Here is a 17,679-nt window from a genome sequence, read left to right on the forward strand (position 1 = left end):
ATGTCGAAGAACTTGTCATGTGACAAGTAAAAACATCACTGCTCTGGAGAACCTGGAGAAAAAAAGTAATATATTTTATGCTGTTGTCAATATTTTGGCTATGTTTTTCCATGTGTGATCTATCTATCAATCTGTCTATCTCTATTTTTATAGCATTTCCGTCCATCTATTGGTCTTTTTCATCTAAAGCAATCACCCATGTCTTTTATAGTATGCCTTATTCATGGAGTATTTGATAAGGTTAGATTGTCTGGATCATTACGCAAACGGCAAATAGATTATGTTAAAACAAATATGGTTTCTCGGTGGCAACACAGATAATGCATTTCATTTAAATGTACTTGATATTCTAGCCGAAAGTTGCTTGCTCCCTTTTAAGAAGCTATCAATCAACCTGTGCTGTGTTCAATAAAGTAGTGATTTACCTTGCCATATTACATTTTTAATGCAGCTTAATCAAATGTATTTTAATGTTTGCTTGTTAAGTATTAATCTCTTTGGTTTGAACAGTTGGAGGAACTCCTAAGCTCTGGTAATTATTTCAGGAGGCAAGCATTTCATTAAGTTCGCCTAGCTGTACTATAACAAAGATTCTGAAGTGGTTCCACAGTGCATCTCTTCATTTGTAGTCAGCTGTCAGGCAGGAAAGAGTGTAGGGTGATGGACGTCATTTCCTTTTGCTTTTACAAGAGCTCCCAAAACTGGGCTCGTGGCTCTTCTGAGGTGGCTGGTCTTTCCTATTAGTTTCCTATCAAAGGCACATACTGTCATTACTTTTAGCTTCTGCTGCTGGAAGAATGTCAAATCCTTTGTCTTGGGGTGCTCTAGGCATGAACAAAAGGAACCTTTAAAGATTGCAGTGAGGATTTAAAGAATACTAATTGCAACAACAGTCCTGAAATACCTAGTATATTGCTCAGATATTAAATGAATTCTTTTAATCATTGTTAATGGCCAGCATGATCCTGCACTAGTTAATGCTTAGGTTCCATTCCAAAGTCAGTGAGTTGCTTTGTGAGTCTACACACACACTTTCCCAGTTTCTTCCCACATCCCTTATATATGCAAGTTAGGTTCAAGAGCAGCTATAAATTAATGAGCTTGAGTGTGTGCCAGTTAATCATGCAGTAGACTTGTGCTCCATCCAGAGCTGGCACTTGCTTTACACTCAGATCGAGATGTACGTCCCTGCATTCCTATGTCACATTGGCATGTGTAGAACAAGATTGTTATTAATGATAAGTAAAATGCTTGGAAGGAAAATAAGTCAAACTCATTACACTGGGTCAAAATGGTTGATTACATGGCAAAGCTCCGAACAAGGAAACTCCATTAAGAATGTAAACCTGTAAATAGCAAGTCTCTGTTAGTACTGAACTGCATAGCTTTATTTTAAGGGAAAAATAACTTTGAAGGCAAAAGGCAACCTTACACAGATAAGATGAAAACATATGTATTTTACAAAGAATGTGAAACATATCACATGTCTTGGTTTTGTTATTGTACTGCATAAAGCGGGGTTTAGTCTGAAAAGAACAAGAAAAAAGCACCTAAAACCACTGAGGGAACGTAGGAACGATGAAAGTTGTTTCTGTATATCAGTTCAGTTTTAGAGTCACTAGGCAATGAAAATAAAAAATGAGAATTAAATAAAAAAACAGGGAAAAAAGAGGTAAATAACAACTACAACAGTCTGATCCAGTCACATCTGCTCATAGGAACAGCTTACAATGATATATTTTATTATCTTCATGAAACCATTTCTTTACAAAAAAGATGCAGTGAATTTTATCTTTATTTGGAAATCTTTAGGGTTGAATTGTATGTCCTCCATTCTTTTTTTTTATATAATGTGTTCTTACTCATCTTGTAGCAAAATGAGCAATTTTTGAAAAAAAAGTGTTATGCATTTAACATTATGATAATCATGATCATTTTTTGACTTCATTATTGTTTACAGGAGTGCATCCAAATGGGCAGTAACACTTTCTTGTCAGATTATAAATCCAGATAGCTTTCCAGTTTTTCTGCTCTCTGGATTCACAAAACAAAGCACAGAAGGGGTCAGCATCCATTGTTTTTTTTATTTAGTATTTAAACCCAATTTAATCATATCAAAGTAATAAGCTGCCTGGGTTTAAATGCCAGACCACTTAGGATAAATTAAATTTGTATGTGTAGTGTGCAGAGTATGGCTTCTGGGGATTGCAGTTGCTCAAGCTTGTAGCTATGGTTTTTGAGATGGATAAGTTCTACAATTGAAATGCTTCTAGTAGTTAGCATAATCATAAGTCAGCTCTAAGTGAACCATTGACTAAATGTCTAACATCTGCAAAGAGGCTATAATAAATACAACATTTAAGGAGCTGTACACCATTCAATTGATAAGTACATTAAAGCTGTCATTAACGGAAAAAATGTTAAAAGTTTTCAAATTAGGGGCTTTTTAAAGGAGTTGTGCAGTGGTTACTGCTGCTCTCTCACAGCTCCCGTGATGTGGATTCAAATCTTGGCCTGATCACTGTTTGTTTGTAGGTTTCAGAAGTTGTAGGTATAAAATGCCCATGTGTGAGGGGCTTCAGCAATGGATTAACTAATCCAGCCAACCCGTTCCCAATTCTGCTGAGGAAGACTCCAGCCCCTGTGGCATTGATTTTGATGGATTGATGGATTTTTGTAATGTTAGAATTTTACAAATATCCACAGATAAATACATAGTGATGAGAAAAAGTAAGTATCGTTCAACATTTTTCATGTAGTATACAGCAAGTATGAAAATTCCAAAAAAAGATATAATATTCAACATATAACCGACCATTCTCAAACCCACTTAATCGATTTCAGGGTCACAGATTTCTGTGCAAATCTGGGCAAAATCAAGAACCAACTCTGGGCAAGATACCATTCTAGTACAAGGCTCATTAACACAAAAACACATATTTGGCCAGTTTGCAATAACCACTTCATTTAACATGTGCATCTTTGGGGGCATGGAAGGAAAACTTGAGTATTCTTGAAGACGTAGGGAGAACATCTCAATGCCACTCAAACAATGATCAGGAGCAATTAGATAGTAGAGCATTAGATAGTAGCAATTTTCATTTTGCCAGAGCCTATCCTGTTAGAATCAGAAACCAGAGTGCAAGCTACCATAGATGGAGTTCATGTCTATCACAGGGTGCATTCATGCATTTATACTGAGCCAATTTAGAGTACTTCCAGATACAATGTAGGTGCAAGCCCATACATTTACTTTCCTAACTTGTTTCACAAACATGTTTATCATTTAACAAAGTGACAAAGACATTGAATTAAATAGATAAGTGGAACATTTGCAATTATGTAGTTTAAAGTGAATAAAATATTGAATTGAAGAAGAGAAGAAGAGGAAAAAAGGAAGGCCTAAGAGAAGGTTTATGGACGTGGTGAGAGAGGACATGCAGGTGATGGGTGTAACAGAACAAGATGCATAGGACAGAAAGATATGGAAGTAGATGATCCGCTGTGGCGACCCCTAACGGGAGCAGCCGAAAGAAGAAGTACATTATATACTGTAGTTACAATATATAACAAAGGTAGCTAATGTTTTATGTTATTTGAATTACCTGCTTAGATAAAGTAACATAAAATAATTGTATAGCCTGTATATTTAAATATACATTGTAAAAGGCGCTATATAGCGCCCGACCCGGCACAGACCACGCAGAGGCACGTGTACAAAAACACACAGGCTTTATTTTTCTTCAGCTGTGTGACACGTCTTCCCCGTGCCACACAGCCCAAACACAGTCCCAAAGAACAAAACAAACCACAATTCTCCACCACTCCTCCCAGACAAGCTTCGTCTCCTTCCTCCCAACTCTGGCTCTCCGAGTGGTGGTGGCTGGGCCCTTTTATAGCCCACCCAGAAGTGTTCCAGGTGATTAACCACCTGGTCCTAATTGCACTTCCGGGTGGGGCTGCAGGCTCGTCCAGCCAGGCTGTGGGAAGCAGGCAGCTCCCCCTAGCGGCCACGCTGGGCCCCAACCAAGCTGTGGGGGACTCCATCTCCCATGGAGCCCTGCGGGTGGTTGGGAAAACACGGTCAGCCATGGAGTCTGCCACCAAGCGTCCCGGGGGAGGTACTGGACTGTCCATGGCGGCTCCCCCGGAACATAAGCAGCAGGGGCGTCCCTGCCGGGCATGGGACCCGGCTATCCTTCACAACATACAGACACAATATATATGTGTGTGTATACAAATGAGGGGACTGGAGCTCTGGGGAAAAAAATAAAAATATATAATAAAAGCTCTACACAGATATGAAACTATATTAGTTTACCCTCTATTTATAAATGTTAAAACTAGTTGCACTGTTCTTGCTTTCTGTGAATAAATAACATTGGGCAGTGGACCAGAAAGATACTAAAAGAAAAATGGAATCCCATAAATGCTGCTGGTTCTCTAAGCAGTGTCATGCTCCCCATCTCAGTTAAGTACAGTATACACTTTATGGTTTGTGGACACTTGCTCATTACACCTATATGAACTTGTTGGATATCCCATTCCAAAACAAAGGGTGTTAAAATACATTCCAGAAAGTAGTATTCTACTAGCATTCATCACACCAGAGAACGTTTCCACTGCTCCAGAGTCAAACTTTAGTGTGCTTTACACCAGTGTTTCTCAGCCTTTTTGATATCATGACCCACCTTTCCCATGTAAGAATGTTTGTGACGTTGGCCTTGGTGACTTGAGTATGATCATCAGAGTGGGGAGGTTTTCAGCAGGATTGTCAGAGCAGCAAAATGCAGCAACCCTTTTCATAACCCTCTCACGACCCACTGCTACCATTATACTAATAGCAACTTACAACCCACTACCCAGTGGTTGAGAAACACTGCTTTACACTATTCCAGGTGACACTTTCTGTTGCACGGATCCTATGCTTTTGTACCACCGCTCAGCCTTTTCATGAAGGTCATGACATATACATAGTTCTTCCAGTGGCAGTTTGAAACTCTTTTGTGAGCGATGTAACAGAGGATTGGTGAGTTTTATGCTCAAAGTGCTTCAGGACTAGGCGGCCTCGCTCTGTGTTTTTTTGTAGTCTACCACTTTATGGCTGAGCTGTTTTGCTCCTGGATGCTTGCAATTCACAATACAGTGGAACACTTGGGTGACAAACAAGCCAGTTTCCCTTCTGGTTCGTACGCGCTGATAATTTTTGCATGCATTCAGTCTCTCCCTGTGCATTCACTGTGAACTCCTTGTGCTCTATTTCGTTTCCCTTCCAGTTCATACGCGCCGCTGATTTACGCGCGTGTTCAGTCTCTCCCTGTACAATACATTGTTCTCGGTCAGACGTGCATCGCGCAGAAGAACTTTACCTCAAAACTGTAATCTCCTTTCCACCCAGTTCCACTTAACTTCCTTCATGCCAGAACTCGACTCATGCAAGGTTAGTTTTCTTGGTTGTTAATGGTTAGTTTTTGTATAAATTATGAATTTTTCAAATGTTCATTTTTTTCCCTGTGCTTAAAACTCATTAAAAAAGTGTTTACAGCGATCGGTTCATAAGGCTATAGCGTAAACTCCTGCAATGTTAGTTTTCTCTGTTCAAGGTTTTCTCAGTGTTACTCAATGTTTTTACATTTAGTTTACTATTACACTGTGCATTCTATGGTATAATTAACTATTTTTGTGCTTAAAAATCTTTAAAAAAATATATATTTAAATACAGGTCGTACGGTCCGGAACGGATTAATTGTATTTACATACAATCCTATGAGGGAAATTACTTCGGGTCACGACCAAATCGGGTTGTTTGGAACGAATTACGGTCGTGACCTGAGGTTCCACTGTACTAGGACTTTGACCAGGGCAGATCTAACTGAGCAAAAAGTTTTGGGTACTGACTTGTTACGAAGGCAGCATTCTATGGCAGTGCCACATTTAAAGTCACTGAACTCTTCAGTATAAATAATTTTGTTATTTGGAGGTGTTCACATATTTTTGACCATATATGAATGAAAGGAGGGTACAGATTGATGTCTACATTATTCATTATTCAGTTTTCATTTTAACAATAGCTAAATTTGCATATACAGGCAGTCCCTGGGTTACATACAGGGTAGGGACTGTAGGTTTATACTTAAGTTGAATTTGTACAGTATGTAAGTCGGAACAGGTACATTATTCTAATAAATGCTATTGTTGACCAACTGTAACCAAGTGCTCTGCCAATGAATGATGGAGTTTCATCTCCCTCTGACCTTTTTATTATTTCTACTTTATTTTCAATGGTGATGGTTTTTCTCTTCTTTACTGTATCACCAACACTTGCATCAGATTTGTGTTTCAGTGACATTCTTGAAGGGTGAAGACAAAAGGTTAAGATGAACTCTTCTGCACAGCGCTATACAGTACACGCTATCACAGTAGGAAGGCACCCATCAACAAGTCTGATGTACAGACAAGTGACAACTTCCTGCTATGTGCGTAACAGTACAAGCAGGCTTGCTATTGAGAATGACTGGGGGCGACGAGGGGGGCTTCATCACCAGCCCACCTCACAGTCACCTCCACTACAGTGTCTGCAACATCTGCCCACCGAGAACGAACACGGTGCAGCCAAAGGTGAGTAGTGAATCGCCCAACCCCAATTCAACAGGCAGCCATCCGAGGCATACTACAATGCTACCCCTGCCGCCCCGTTCAGCCACAACCAGGTCACTGCTTGCAGCATTACCAGCTGTGTGTGCCGAGCGGACAGTGAAATGCCTCCCTCCGCTCCATCCAGCCTGCGTCCAGTCAGGAGTAGTAGCTGCAGCAGCATAGTGGGCGGGCAGCGAACCATCGTCCTGCACATGAGCGATAGCTGTGGCCCCAATGACTATGGACCACGGGTCACCGCTTGTCGCCAGGAGCTGCCTGAGGGACACTACACTGCGCAAGCAGCGAAATTGCCTCCCTCCAGCCACCACTTGCAGCATCCCCAGGCCGAAGATGACGGAGTAGCAGTTATTGAGGCGCATGTGCCGCAGCTGCATCCTCATTCGTAAGTCATAGGTTGGATGTCCGTAACCTGGGGACTACCTGTACTTCATTTTTTATTGTTTTGAAGAGAGTTTTCACTACAGGCATGGCATATAGTAACATTCTTAATACTGATTAATCAAATTCAGGGTCATGGATAACTGCAAAGAGGAATTAGTCTGTTCAGGTTGCCAGTCCATCACAGGACATACTCTCACACGCCCAAATAGAACCAATTTGGAATTAAGTTAAACTAATAGACATGCCTTTGGGGATGTGGGAGGAAAGCCAAATTTCACCAGCAAGATATCACTCAGGGTGCAACAAATCATACAGTATCCTCACACGGAGACGCTATCCATGAACCCTGGGTCTTCAAGTCAGCAAGCTGCAGCTTATGTAGACATATTAATGAGAACTTATTTCTTATAGTAGGAGAGAATGCCACTGTCTACTCCAAAGGCCCCAAGTTCAGGTCTTGAACTTGCTGTCTCTGGTAAAACAAGCAAGTTGTGAGGGAAGAATGGGTGTTTGTGCTTTGCACACATTTTTCAGCAGAAATGACAAAGTACACAAGGAAAATCCCATGCAGAAATGGGGAGAATGTGGTGAATGCTGAATTCATAAGGTAGAGGCATTAACCACTTTGTCATAGTGACATCTACTGTGAGCATGGTCCATCTGAGTTGCTAAAGGTAGATGGTACCTAAGTTTCTACTCTCTTTCAAGAAATTTCCTGTTGTCATTCAGAAGAAGATAAGCTTTGATCATTATTTCTCATTTTACCTGTAATGTTTGTTTTAGAGTGCCTGGAAATGTGCACGTTTGTGTGAACTACTCTGTATTGTGTTGGAAAAAGTTAATTAATCTGACCGGAGCACATGTAGTATAACTAAATATATTTACTGTAATTTTTAAAATAGCTGTCATTTTATTTTGTCAATTAATAAACCTTAGGACTGAGCACATATTCTTTGGTACAGAAACCAAATCAATTTTAAAAAGAGAATCATTTTGCAAGTCAACATTTGTGGAAATTAATATGGGACCTGCTATTAAATATCACTTGAAAAAATTAAAATCAAATCCTAAATTAAAATTTAGTTTTAATTTAAGTGAGCAAAATGGTGGCCATATGCCCTCAGCATCCCAGATTTGTACCTTGTCACTGCTTATAGGTTTTCTACACAAACCACCAAAGATGTGCCTGTTCGGTTACTTTGCTTACTTTAAATTGACCTCATTTGGGTATGCCTCAAGATGGGCAACCAACTTTTCCAGGGTTGTTTCCTGTCTTATGCCTGATACTGTAAGGATAGACTCTGACCACTCCACAAACCTGAATTGTATTAAATAGGTTTGAAAATGTTGTACTATATTGTGTTGTGTTGTGTTTCATCCACTTAATATAGCAAGCTGGTTCCTGAATTGCCATCAAATAAGTTTGAATTTGACTGTTCTTGGTCTCAAGAACTTGTCAAAAATGCTGGGCTTTGTCAGCCTCATTGTGTGCCATAGCTGTTGCAAACTTTCCTATGTGAATCTCAGCTACAAACACCTGGCTCCATGTCATCCCATCTAATAACAGAGTAGACCATTGCATTAAAGTGAATTAACTGTTTTCTTTCTAGAGCTATTTCAATCCTTGTGATATGGAATATTATTCTTCTGAAAAAATGGGATTTACTATTGTGTGAAGAGATGCACCTAAAGAGCAGTTAAGCTCAGATGCTCAGTTGAAATTATTATTCTGCTTAAGTCTTGCTAGCATCTGTTATTAATGGTCTGTTTCTAATTACAGGACAACTATTGACTTATTTTAGATGACACCCTATTCCCAATAAACCCTTGACACTGTTGTGCAAGGTTGGTATTCCTAACATACTCATGACCATGTACCTGTATATGGCATCCACCTGGCCATTTTCATGTACAAAATTCATAAGGTTGTCACTAATTGAATGTTCCATTTTATGTACATTACTGGTAGCTGTTGTGGTATAGCGGCTTCAAAAAAAATGGGCCAATTTTAAATCCATAGAGCCGTGTCACTCTCTATGGGTACAATTGCACGGCCGCGGGGAGTTAATGAGATAGTTGGAGTGAGTCTCATCTGCACATGCGGGTGCAATCATTTTCAGTTGCTTCATTGGCTTCCTGCGGCATGTGATTAAGGCGCTGCGCCCACGGAGATGTGAGAGTATATATACTGGCCGGCATAAAAACAGGGGATGGATCGAGGAAAAGAAGAAAAAAAAACAGGTTAAAGGACATGAAAGGCAGTCTTGGAAGGTACGATCTGGCCACCTGGAAGGAGGAGACAGCACAAGCTGAGGCCCCACAAAGGAGCTCTTGGCTGTGGCGCTCTAGGGGCTAGTCCACCCCACTGAATGTTCGGGTGGAGTGGGGTAAGCAAGGCTGGTGTCCTCCAGACGGATCTAAGGAGCAGCGACTACATGAGCGCGAAGGGAGGAGAGCTGACCTCGGACGGTCTGGCCGTGATGCCTGGAGGCAGCCAAGATGGAGGTTGGCCGAAAGGAGCTTCTTGCTGTTAGGTCTCCAACGGCTAAGGGAGCAATGGGTGAGCTGTAATGCAGTGCTCAGACTATATTTAATATTTGAAAGGCATAAAAGCAAACATCTTTTCAAATGTTACACATCTATCATTCATGAGGAAAGCTGAGCTGCAGAGTACCATAAAATAATAGGAAGGTCAGAAAAACTTGTAAAAGCCATTAATGTGTTGACCAGTTAATGAGACCACAAGAGTCATGGTATGCTGTACAACTTGAAAATGAGAAGCTGTTTTAGCTGTGTGAACCCTTATTGATTTCATTAAATTCTCTTTCTCCTTTTCAAAGCACTATGGAGTAGTGTTTGCTGAGAAAGGTTCAGTATAGAATGGAGATTTACTGATTGATGTACTGCATGTCAGTGCTTCAGGTTTGCAAAGAGCTTCACTAAAGGTATTGTTATCTTCATCCAACAAAAGATGTGTTAGATTTATAGTATTGTACAAAATGCAGACAAAAATATACTCCATACTCTTTATTGAGTTTATTTCTAGTCTTTTGAATTATTTCTGAGTGCTCTTGAATTGAGATATATTGTAATTCTTGCTTACAGTAAAGTTTTTAAACAAAACCCGTATAAAGACTCTTTCTCTAAAGCAATGAATATAGTAATTCTCACATGTTTAGAAATTCTAATGAGGTTGCAATTCATTCTCTAACCTGACAAGGGTGGTACTTGTGAATTTTCGCTTGCTCTACTTCTTTGTTCCTTCATTGTAAATTATTATTATTTTTTACAAATCCAGTAAATAAAATTATCTTCATTTAATTGTAGGTGAAGCAAAAATTAGGAGCCACAGCACTGAGCCTCTTCCTAGGCATGAGAGCAAAGATCGAGGGATGACAGGGACAATGAAGGCCCATGAGTGGGATGGTGTACCTGAACAGCCACCAGCAGGACCAGGCAGTAGACTGGGGAGGTCATCGGTCAGTCCGACACTAATGCTGGGCAACAGTAGTTCAGGTAAGAGTATTACTGCAAAATTAAAATAAAATCAACATGTTGTGATCAGTTTCTACCACAAGGTGGCAATTATCTCTGTTTTTGTGAGGGATGCATGTTACTTGTGAACTCAAACCATAGCTTCTGGACAATACAAATTGCTTTTGAAGAAATGTGACTTCTATAACACTTGAGGAAGCTGCATAAAAATGAGTCAATCATGATTTTAAAAAAAATTTGGATATGGACTAACATGAGCACCTGCAGAAAACCAACACGGGCATGTGGAGAAAATGTAAGCATTATACAGAAAGAACAGGGTCTGGATTTGACCTTAATACTTTGGAACTGTGGGAAAGAAATGTCAATTATTTCAACCCACCACTACCCCTTAGCTTTCTTGACTATAAAATAAAAGTTTAAACCTTTTATCATTATTCCCATTGAATTTGTGTCTACTTACTGAGGGGTGTTATGCTAAGATTTGTTCCTATGCAAATATTGTCAGCATATTGATGTGATTTATCGTTTACAAATATGATTCAGAATTGCAAGTTTATGTAAGATACCTTAGCTATAATTTTCTACATTGTCCAGATTAGTATCTAAAAATGGCAATAGGTTTTGATAACACTGTGAAAATATTATATTTATTATCATAGTAATGTGAAATTGGGAGTATTTGCAATAAAATCATCTTACTGTTTATTCTGGTCATAGATACACTCTTGCAAGTTGCCGCATTAGTATCATGAAAGTTGTGTGTGACACATAAGATAAATTCAATATTGTTTGATCAAATAACTAACTCACAGCCCATCTACATTTAATTAGTATTAATTAGTCCAAGTTAGAAAATCACTTATTTACTTACTGCCTTCACATCTTTGGTTGGTTCCTACCTTGTGACCAATGCTGATCTGAATTAATCTACAATGAATGGATGGCTAAACTGAAAAATATTACCTTAGATAAGTAACATAGGCAGCTCCCTTTAAAATTGACAAATGCTTTGGACAGCTTTTCACAGGGAAAAGTCTGAATTAGTACAAGACACCCTAATTCAGGGTGTCCATTAGAAATATAATGATTTACTTGGTGAGGCAGAAGTATATAACACGGAAGTATAGCGCCATCAGATATTTGAAATAATGAATGTGTGCTTTAATTTAAATGTTTAATGTCTAAACATTCTCGGTTGTAATGGAAATGTGGCATTTTTCTCCATAGAGGACTAGTTCCATAGTAAATGGTCAAAAATAACAATAGTTTAATATTGTACCCCAAATGCTTATGTTTGAAAACTGTTACTTTCAACCTTCTGGGAGTGTTTCTTAGAGGGCTAGGACCACTGGTAAAAAGTCAATATAAAAATAAAATTATTTGTGATTATGAAACCTCAAAATGCCATAATACGACACTCCTCATGGCTATATTACCAAACCCTTATTTTGAAAAGGAGTTACTTTGACCCATTGTATCCCTGGGGTCAGTTGATGTGGCATGCAATTATTTTTGTGGAGACACCTATTTGTTTACTCTTTACCTAAATGGTGCAATTTCCTGCAGAAAATAAAGTTCAAGAAGTCCTAAAAACATGGTTTATTTAGGATACTGTATAGACGGACAACAAATTCTTAATGTCTTGCATAACTAGACATCAAGACTAATCAAAATTTATATATGTGGGTGTTTTCTCATAATGGTAAGTCAGGAGGCACCGGGAGAAAAAAAATGAAGTGATATCAAAGCATTCATAAGTAATTTAAATGAACACCTTACTCCCATGAATTTGGCCTCATTCTTAAGATGTGTCCAAGTATTTTGGAGCAGCCTGTGTAGGAATCACAGTGAGCTTACCCCAGGTGTTACCTACTGAAATTAAGCAACCAGACTGTGTCTTCAAGAATGTACAAGCATTGGCACTTTCTGGGATCAGAGAAAACATCCTTCTGCTGTCTAAATCTGCTCAATCAAATTCAGATTCATGTGAAGCCACAGGGTGCATAACAGAAAATGGCCACGGATAAGGACATGTCCAAAGCAGGAGTTCAACATGTATTGACAAATACGGTAAAAGTAATTTCTCCTTGTGCAGTATTATTAATGCTCACATTTATGTCGCAAGGTATTTCAATGTGTTTATCAGCCATGCAGACCTGTCTTGGTGGCATCTTGGGTGCTACCTGCCACATGTTCTCTGTGACTGATGCTGCAGACATATGTGTCAATTAATGTACTTTATTTCAACAGATTTAAAACTTTCTCAAGTAATAAGAAGACTGAATGGAAAAGGGTAGAGCCAAAAAAAAAAAAAAATATTAGAACACAGCAAACAGGCTGAGAATTAAAATAAAACTGTACTGTTTGTGCTGCCATATTTGATAAAGGGTTTTGCTCTTTGTCCATTTTACTTCTTTACTCCTAATTACTTTTCCTATATCACTAAACAGTAAAATTAACAAAAGATAAGCAGCAAGATTAGAAATTTGGTAGTAAAATAACTGTAGATGCAATAGGCATTTTTTTTTAATATAGTATGCCTTTTAAATGAATTTCACTGTCTGAGGTTTACTCCATTTTAATTTCAGACGCATAGTCTTAGGTCAATACAGAAAGAATAAAATGTGACTGTCTGTGAGTCCATATCAGAGGGAAGCAACCTTTAATATTTAAAGTCATTGGTATTCTCCAGTAAGCTAATGATTGGTTTAGTATACTGTGTACAAATGAACATACTCCAATTGTGATGGACTATTGTTATGTCATTTAAGTTCATGTTGATTGTTATATCTACATAGTTGCCCTTTCCAATTACTCCCATGAACAATGTGTAAATACATTTGGGAGACTACAGTCTAGACTGTATTTGTCATGTAACCTTAAATGTTTGTATGTTTTACACTGAAAGCATTCTGTACACCTGGTGACGCAGTGGTAGTGTTGCTGCTTTGTAGAAAAAGACCAGGGTTCACATCCTATGGAGCTCCCTGCATGGAGTTTGCATGTCTGTGTGGGGTTCCTCTGGGTGCTCTTGTTTCTGTCCAGACATGCAGTTTAGGTGGATAGGTGATACAAAGTTGGCTGTAGTTGGAGAGTGTGTGTGTTCACGCTGCAATGGAGTAGTGCCCTGTCTGGGGTTTGTTCCTGCCCTATGCAAGCTAGGATGGGCTCCAGCAACCCTTGCACCACTGTACAGGACTAAGTAGGTTAGAAAATGACTGGCTTTGGGTGCACCAGCAAGAATTATTGTGTGGGTAATGTAGATTTTAAAGAAAGATCGCACCATTTGAATTTTAAGACCTGCATCATGGATTGAATGTTTCGCAGCTGCGCACAATTAAAGTCACCATGAGTACAATTATAACAAAGAAATACAGTAGTCTTAATTTATACAAATGTCAATAGTGTACTCATCATCTGTTAAAAATCAAATATTTTAGCTATTGTCAAATGGAATTTCGCAATATTTTTGTACTGCAAATGCAAAAATACATATTGGCTTGTTATATATAGCTAGAAAATGTTTACTTTTGCATGCAATTGAAATTAAAGCATTATTTTCCACAGAGGTTTTTGAAGCGTTCTTTAACAACTAAAGAATAACTAATTTTAAAGAAGTAATCTAATTACTATTACACCTAACAAAAATAAAGAAAAACAAAGCAGGGATAAAGCCACAGCAAATTACTGACTGAGTTTGTTTCAGTTATATGACAATAACCAAGTAAGGTTTAGTTAATCAAAGCCCTTTGTTAATACTCACTAACATAAGTGAAGACACTCTTTGATACAACTAGGAAATGGAGCCTTACAGCAGAAGATGTGTGAAAGTCCTCATATGACATAAAGCTGCAGTCAGACATAATGGCAAGTTTTTACTTTTTAACTTTTCATTGTAAGATTTCAAAAATGCATTTAAAATTCTTGCTCTTTTCCTTTCCTCATGGAAGCAAATAATGAGACAAAATCACAGATATTCTCAATCTTTATAAGTAATTTGAAAAAAATCATGCCATTCTTTTCACCTTGAAAACATTTACTTTAATGTTACGACATACCCCTTGACCCTGTAGTTAGGATAGAGCGGGTTGGATAATGGATGGACATATCGTCCTGTTAAACTTTTTATAGTTAGTGATGTGAAGAAACAAAGCCACAGTACCTTTCAATAAATGAGCTTTATTTGTTTGTTTTTTCTTACCCAGAAGAGTGATGAACTGCTAGTCCAGGATTGTTTAAAAAAATGTAAAAATGAACAAATGTTTCTAATACAAATAAAATTGGATCAAGCATTATGTTTTTTTTTCCACTTTTTCCACTTTGGTTCTGTCCCATCACCACTTAAATGACATTTGCCTGTTTTCTCAGTTTCAGTTCAGTCTCATGTCTTGTTTATTACAGCCACTTGAGCCCCTTAAAAATATATTTTACTGACAAATGTAAATGATGTTCACAATCGATGATAAGGAAAACAGTTTCTTATCAATAACAACATTTATTTCTATAGCACATTTTCATACAAAGTGACATTAAAGAACTTTATAAGCAGTAAAAAATGTACAATTACGAAATTAAATAAAAATAACAAATAGGAAAATCTGTTAAGGAAGTGAAGGGTAACTTAAATTATAAATTAATTTAGGCAGATGAGTTTATAATGACTGTAACAGAAAAGTCAGTAAGTCAGTCATTCATTTTGTAACCTGAAAAAGGTCACATTTGCCAGAGCCTATTCCAGCTAGCATAGGGTGCAAGGCAGGAACAAACCCTAGACAGGACGCTAGTCCATCACAGGGCGCACACACACACTGACACCAAACAAACACTATGACCAATTCAGTGTTGCTAATTCACCTAACCTGCATCTCTTTGGACTGTGGGAGAAAACCGGAGCAACCAGAGCAAACCCATACACATGGGGAGAATATTCCAACTCCATGCAGGGTGGACACGGGAAGCGAACTTTAATGGAAAAGTCCAGTGTCTGTTTTGACAAATGTATGCTGTATTCAGATGACCAGGAAAAAAAGCAAAAGCTCCAGACAGTGTGAGTGATGAAGAAAATTAAACTCAAGACCCCCGTGACCCTGTGTTCGGATTCAGCGGGTTGGAAAATGGATGGATGGATGGGTTGCAAGGTCAAGCGATCACCCAGTCCCACCTATGCATGCATCATTAATGTCTACTTACTGTATAATGAGAAATTCTAGAAGATTCAGTTCATTGTAGCATCTTTCAGTCCTTTTAGTATTTAGACCATGAGGAAGTGGCCCATAGCATTGTTTCTCCGTGTTTTCTAGCAAAGTGAAATAGATCACAGCAGGATTGTTTTTTGTTTTTTTTGGTCAGGCAATGCAGTGATAACAACTTAAATTGATTATTCTTTCTTTCACTTTTCTTTTACAGAATCCAAAGCTGTTTGCAAACTGGGTCGATCAGCTTCTACATCAGGTGTTCCTCCTCCCTCCGTCGCACCCTTCAGACAAAGTGGTGAGGTGCAGCAGAGCCAGGTACCATCGCTAGAAAGTCGTGAATGAGCTTGTGCGGTGCCAAAAGTACATGTCTCCTGTCACTCCACTTGTCTGTCTGCATCTGTCCTGCTTGGATCCATGTCTTCTGTTCATCTATGTGACGTCCTAAACTGCAGCAGCATCTCTGTCTGTTTCTTGGGTGAAACTATTTTTTTTCCCGAGTCACATATTGTTTGTGCCTTTTTTGTGTTATCAATCTCTCTGTGGTATATAAAGCTTTACTATTTATTAATACTGATTCCTTCATTAATGCACTTCTTCAGAAAGACATTGCTCTCTTTTTATGCTCAATCTGTGGTTGAAACCATGTAACCCACAATCCTCACATGCAGGAATTTTTGTTACAAATGTTTATAGATTTTTGTGAACTGCAGATAAACAATGTCAGGCAATGTGACGTTACAAAAGTCTACACTTGATGAATTACTTGCAGCTCTGTTACTTGGGGGCTCTTTAGGTTTCCAGTCCTGGCAAGTAGCAGGATGGGAATCATATCAACTAACACACACTTTGGGTTATTCATTGAATAGTTTTCTTTGACTATTAAATAGTCTCAACAAGATATACTGTGAAATAGACCGTGGAGCTGCCCAGTCTGCATTTTCACACAAAATACCAGCTTAAAGAGAAATTGTGAAAGTGCACAGAGTGACCATGGTTCACTCTGGTATAAAAAAAAGAAAGAAAGAAAGAAAATGTAATAAAGCCTTGAACCAATACTGCTGTGTGCTTACCTTCACTGGTGGTCTGTCATTCTTTTGTGCTGTTGTCTCTCTTTTTTCTCTTTCTGTCTGTGTTTCTGTGTTGTTAAATGTACAGCATCTCATATTTCGACAGATATGACATTAGCCAAACTGGACTGCTCTTTGCTAGCGTACACTGATGTTTAAATGGAGCTCACAGAATACAGACCTAGACATGATATACAGGGGTGCCAGCAAGTCTCAGCTTCCATTTTCCAAGAGAAAGAGCTTATTTTTGTGAGCAGGATGATCTCCACTAGAACTTCTCATTAGAAAGGTTACCTACATTTATTTTGTTATCCTGCCAACTAAATGTTTATGTACACTTCTGAAAGTACAAATGCTTCTTGAATTGAAGAGCTTATATGTCAAAATCTTCGTTAAAAAAGAAATCATCCAACTCTGTTAACCCATTACTGGCTCACAAGGAGACTAAGAATATCTCAGCGGCACAACTAGCATAGAGGGAATCATTCCTGGAGAGGATGCCAGTCTGTCATAAAGCACACACACTAACACGCCTGTCCTGAGTCACACAGAGTCTCCATTTAAGCCCTCATACACATGCATGGAATGTAAGAGAAAAACAGGGAATTAATTTGGACCAAGAATGAACTTGTAGACTCTATATGGGTGGTGTCCAGATCAGGAACTAAATACTATTCAATGAAGGAGTGCCACTGTACAGTCTCTTTTTTTAATTATGTGCTATATGTTAAATCTAAAATGAGACATATAAGATACTTTTGACATAAAATTAAAACATGTACTCTGGAGATACAATTTCCATTGACATGGCTGGTTCTAAATCTTATAACATAATAAGATGGTTGAGCGAAAGGAGTTTATTCAGCTCATCAGTCTTATTT

The 17,679-nt window shown here is 38.5% G+C and overlaps 1 protein-coding gene across 1 annotated transcript in view; it reads left to right on the plus strand.

Moving 5' to 3' along the window:
- The window catches only part of nyap2a (neuronal tyrosine-phosphorylated phosphoinositide-3-kinase adaptor 2a), a 167,714-nt gene that overhangs the window by 130,726 nt on the left and 19,309 nt on the right, over window positions 1–17,679 (plus strand). The window contains exons 5-6 of the mRNA XM_039759683.1: window positions 10,366–10,554; window positions 15,943–16,046. Coding sequence (XP_039615617.1) covers window positions 10,366–10,554; window positions 15,943–16,046 — 293 coding nt within the window. The remainder of the gene's footprint in view (window positions 1–10,365; window positions 10,555–15,942; window positions 16,047–17,679) is intronic.

Source organism: Polypterus senegalus, chromosome 1, assembly GCF_016835505.1.
Source record: "Polypterus senegalus isolate Bchr_013 chromosome 1, ASM1683550v1, whole genome shotgun sequence".
In the NCBI taxonomy this organism is placed as follows: Eukaryota; Metazoa; Chordata; class Cladistia; order Polypteriformes; family Polypteridae; genus Polypterus; species Polypterus senegalus.